Source organism: Limulus polyphemus, unplaced genomic scaffold (genome assembly GCF_000517525.1).
Source record: "Limulus polyphemus unplaced genomic scaffold, Limulus_polyphemus-2.1.2 Scaffold9094, whole genome shotgun sequence".
In the NCBI taxonomy this organism is placed as follows: Eukaryota; Metazoa; Arthropoda; class Merostomata; order Xiphosura; family Limulidae; genus Limulus; species Limulus polyphemus.
In genome coordinates, this window is record NW_013674704.1 from 7200 (window position 1) to 12727 (window position 5528).

Below are 5528 nucleotides of genomic sequence, written 5' to 3' on the forward strand. Positions count from 1 at the left end.
AGAACTTGTGTCGCTAAAGTTTTGTCGGAACGAAGTTACGGAAAGTTAATTAACAAACGGATACGATACAGTATTGTTGATGTTAACGTTCGTTGTTATAGCGTTGTTATAGAGCGACTGTTGAAAATAAGTGTATCGGTAAAGTTATATTCGGAAAGAACAAACCAGTTTTATTAAGTAAGGACTTGTGTCGCTAAAGTTTCGTCAGAACGAATTTACGGAAAATCAATTAACAAACGGAGACGTAACATTACTATACACTAATAAATCCATTTCTTCTGTTTTGGTTCATGTTACATGACAGAATGTATTGATTATATGTTACTACATACTAACCAATCCATTTGGGTCCATAGGTGTGACATCCAGTGCTCTTATGACATACACTCTCACAGTTATTTCTTCTACTGTGGATTTTGGTATCCCTTTCAACATGCATTTTGGATGAGTGGCTTTGGGGTCATGTGGAAGGGGATAAACCCTTATAGTTCCCTAAAATGTTAATGACAGAAATCATACATCATGCATTTCTTTAGAGGAAACATGATACAGATTTTCAAATACAAATGCTACATAAATGCAGATTATGTATTAATGCAAATTATGTTTGATATATTAAATATGGAAAGAACAGGAGTTTCCTCATGACTTATTTTGATAATCTTAAAACAGTACAATGATAAATAATATGTTTTCCATCCTTCCAATAACACTAAGTCTTAGTTCCTATTAGTGCTCATTAGATGGAGGTAATTAAATACCAAAAGTTAATAAATTTAGAAATACTTCATTTTTTAATATATATTTACAATTTTCTGACTGTTTTTTAATTAAAGATAAAGTCAAAATACACTTTTACGGCACTTTAGAATGCTAACAGAACATGGGGGCTTAATTTTCCTTTTTGAGTCTTATCTTTGTAATATTTACAACATAAAGAAACCATATGCTTACCTTAAACTCTCCTACTATTTCAGATTCTTCCAGATCTTTAGACTTTCCACGTTTTAAAGGAAAGGTATTTAAAAAATCCTTAAAACCCTTAAATGGATCAATTTTCTCCAGTTCTACTGGAAACACCTGTGTTATAAATAAATGTTTTTGAACTTACTAAATTCAAAACAAAATGTTGCAAAATTAATTTCATTTAGATTACAATTTATTTCATACAAGTTATAAAAACAAATATTTCAGTTCAATTTCAATTCACAAAATGTTGGAAATAAAGTATGCAAGTACTACATATCTCCCTCCTTCACAGTCTATAATTTGCATCTACAAAATTTGAAACTTTTTTTCTAAGTTCTAGTTTGGAATATACTAACTCCAATCATGATCATCTACTAAATTCAGTTGAAGGTGTAACTTTCTGTGGCATTGTCTAATCTCAGAAGCTAGCTACTGTTTCATGAGATGGTCATAATGTGTCCTACATCAAGGTTTCTCAACCTTTTGCACTTCAAGGCCCAGTTAGTTATTTGGCACAGCAGTAAAGGACCACATATTTAGTTGATGACTCACTAGTTTAGGGCAGTCATAACTATGGATCTTGTGACCCACCAGTTGATAACCACTGTCCTACATCACCTTGTTTATAAAGAATTCCTCTACTACTATTACAGGGAGCAGAGATTCTTATAAGTTCTTGTAATATTATTTGTGACTTGTCAGTTAGAGAGAGAATACGGATCAAGAAAGCAGTTTTGGTACTTTTGGAGAAATTAGTTTGTCTTCAAAGGGTCAAGACTTACTGTAAAGTGCTGTGTTATCACATTGGTTCTTTATTATATTTGCTAACCATACTTTGCCAAATTTTGATTTCAGTTTTAATTACAAGTTAATTTTAGTTTTAATTTACATTACTTTCACCATTAACAACCTGAAAACTGTTGAAAGTAAAATAATATCCAGCACTTAGTTGTATTTGTCAAATTTGATTGTTTCTTCACTTTTGCACTTGTCCTTAGGTTGATATTCCATGCAATCAAATGTTCAAATCTTTTCTAATGCTTTGGTAGTTTACGTCTTTGCTGTTATTCTTCCAAACAACAAATACCACAGAAATAACTATAAATATCACTTTTGTTTTACATGATACATGGAAATTAATATTTTCCTAAATTGAAAATGTATTTCCAATAATACTTACCTCTGTTGACACTTTAGCTGTTCCTCAACATTGGCTTTGCCTATCTAAACATTGGGCTCACATGCTCTAGTCTTTTATATCTCACCTAAATACCCTTAGCAATATATAATTTGCAAATTCCACCACCTGCATCAATGCGCCCTCTATCCTGACACTGTATATAAGCACCTCACTCAGATAATGTAATCACTTTTTCGAGACTTACACCATCCCAGTCACTAACACCAGCTCTTAGTGGGGAGGAAGGGTGGGAGAGTGTCAGTGGAGGTAAGTATTATTGGAAATACATTTTAAATTTAGGAAAATGTTAACTTCCAAAACATACTTACCCTCTGATGACACTTTAGTTATAATCCCACACTGAGAAGGAGGAGGGGCTGGTGAGGGCATTGTCCATATAGAAAGTGTCTATGTAGAATAAGGGTGTACTAAGATAAGAATGGTAACCAAGTGTGGAAACCACACTACACTCAGAACAGGTATGCTCTTCACCCAGAACTTAATATTGGTATCAAGGGTGGAATAGTACATGAGTAATTATTATAGGTCAGCCCCAACCAGATAACCGAGGATCCACAACTTGGGGTTGGAATTAAGGGGTCATGGTCCTTATATCCCACGTTGGTAGCTAGGGCAATTAGACTGCAAAGTGATATATAGATATACTTTTGATCTTATCCCAACCTGTAGCCATAGAGTGATGCGTTCCGAACCACCAGAATTACAATGAGAAAATAAGCAACACTGTAGTGGACAAACTTTCTCTTCCACCTGAAGAAGACTGAAAAGCACCACCCCAGGCTTGGAATGACAGGATCATATATGCCTTACTCAATCACAGGAAGAGAACTCATCCAGTCTGGAATTATGAACATTCATCCTCACTCTCCAACTGAGTGGACAAGGAGCATTTCACTTGCCCCCACCATTATGGAGAGGACATGGAACACTGTGTTCAACCAAGGACCTAGGATGGGACCACTTTGCATTCGGAATTATGAGGAGATAGTGTACCTTCATTAATGAACAATATACAACCCAACATTGTTCATAAGCACACCCCAACTGGATAGCATAGGATCAAATCTGAACTGGTATTAGGAGTAGGCTCCCACATAGGCCAGCGCTGCTCCTACCAACATCTAGGAAATACATCCAGGGACCAAGGTAGGAGGGCCCCAGCTTCGCCCCCTTCTTCAAAAGTGAAGGAGCATACTTGAACACTGTGGAGGAAAAACCTCTGTCTACTACCCCAGGGACTGGAAACTGGGTGTGGTATGGACTCCTTAGCTCCACTAGGTGGGGGGGGGGGGGGGGTAAAGTAAAGTGCACTGGGGAGTCCTGAGGAACTGTTCTCTGGAAACAGTGCAATAAGTGAACCAAGTTCCCTAAATATTTAAAAGTAAACTAACCCCAATTTATTCAATCCAATGATCAGCAGGGACAGGGAGAATCCTCTTTAGCTTTACTCATGATAGTCCATGAGTAGCAGTCCATGATAATATGGTAATACCATCTGGTAATGTGCCTAGATGGTCATATGGAACACGTCATTTCTACAGAGCTTGTTGCAACCAGAATTAAGTATAGTCAGATGGGTTGCTAGTGTGGAATTGGATTAATAAAAGCACACCTGTCTGGGCAACACTCGCCACAGAGTAGGATCCGGTAAAAGCAAGATGTAAGGGCCCATAAAATGTCCCCCAGTGAATCAAAGAAATGAGCAGTGAAAGACATAAACGTGCTGAAGCTGATGAGATGTAACTTTCAGAAGATTCCTTATTTGTAAAATCCATAATATGCAACTTGGATATTTGCAAAATCACCTCCAAGGAAGTGGGAATAAACCTTTGGAAACTGAAGTACCCTAAAAAATATAGAGATGAGATCTAACACCACGAAAAGAGTTAGAGTGAGCCACATAACACCTCTGGGCCTGACAGAACAAAACAAATGATCAGCGTATGGTTGATTGTAGGGGTAAGAGACAGGTGTCAAAAGAATTGTAAAGAGGGATGTATCCTCTTCCCTGGTGGCCAGAGACTTAGAAAGAAAGGACCTAAAGGGAGAGGTAAAGAGTCCTACAAACATGTCAACAACTCCAGCATGAAGGGAGAGATGATACATGGTACATGAGTCTAGACTCGAAAGGTTGATGAGACAAGGCATGTAGTACCACCTTAATATTTCGATGAAGTAATTGAAAAGGCCATTTGGGAAGAAGACTGGATAGCATTGGGGAATCTAAAACCATCAGATATTTAGGATAACTAAAAGGAGATGAAAAGTTGTTTGACCTAACCAAAAGGAGACGAAGTGAAACCCAAGTAAAAAACAGGTCAAAACAAGATATGGTGAACAAGTTTGGTAAAGTGGGTACAAACGCTTTGTGTGGCACACCCCAGGCAACTGTAGATGTTAAATCCCAATGAACTGGGAAGAATCTTGGTATAGAATGTTGAATTGAGGATGCTTTTATAAAGATGTGGGTGCAGAGGTGGATTCACATGAAGAAACTGTAGAAGAGGAAATCATGGCGAGACTAGCCAATCTAGGCTAGCAACATCTTGCATGTAGAGGATCAAAATATAGCCAGAAGTCTGAGTAACAGATGGAAAGCCATAGATGTCTGAAGATGATGTAGTGGAGACTCAAAAGCTTGTAGCTGAGTAGCAAAAGCTAACAGAGGAGGCCCCCAATTAGCAATCCATTCATTCAGGAGAAAGTGGACTGAGACTGACAATCTGCTATGAAATCCATCACCCCAGGAAAATGGCAGGCCAGAAGACTGACACGATTGGAATAGGCCCCATAGAGAAATAAACAAATTTAAGAGACCACTGGTATTGATGAAACATCTCATGAGGATATTCCCCTGCAAAAAATTTACACTTTGCACTACTGACTGTTGGACAGCAAGAAGTTCTAAGTTATTGATGCAGAATGAAGATTCGTCCTCAATTCAAATACCCTAGATTCCTGACCTTGAAGGTACACACTGCATTCCCCAAGTGAAGTACCTGTGAAGAGAAACTATGGACAGAGGGGCAGTATACATTTATACACCCACCCATATATATAAATATATATATACACACACACATACATATATAAGACACGTGTATGCAGATATACATATATATATATATACACACACACATACATACACGCATATATATACACATGCATATATACACACATACATGTGTATATATATATATATATATATATATATATATACTACACACTACACTATATATACTATATATATATATATATATACTACACACACACACACACATACATAGTAGTAAGTAAGTAGGTAGGTACGTAACTACCCCAAACCAACCCAACCACCTAACTAACTAACGTAAGTAGT

General features: G+C 37.1%; 1 protein-coding gene across 1 annotated transcript in view; it reads right to left on the bottom strand.

The window, feature by feature from the left end:
* Positions 1–5528, bottom strand: part of LOC106475746 (dysferlin-like) — a gene marked incomplete at both ends in the record, with an annotated part of 20096 nt that overhangs the window by 6815 nt on the left and 7753 nt on the right. The window contains 2 exons of the mRNA XM_013936420.2: positions 337–492; positions 955–1080. Of these exons, the coding sequence (XP_013791874.2) occupies positions 337–492; positions 955–1080 (282 nt within the window). The remainder of the gene's footprint in view (positions 1–336; positions 493–954; positions 1081–5528) is intronic.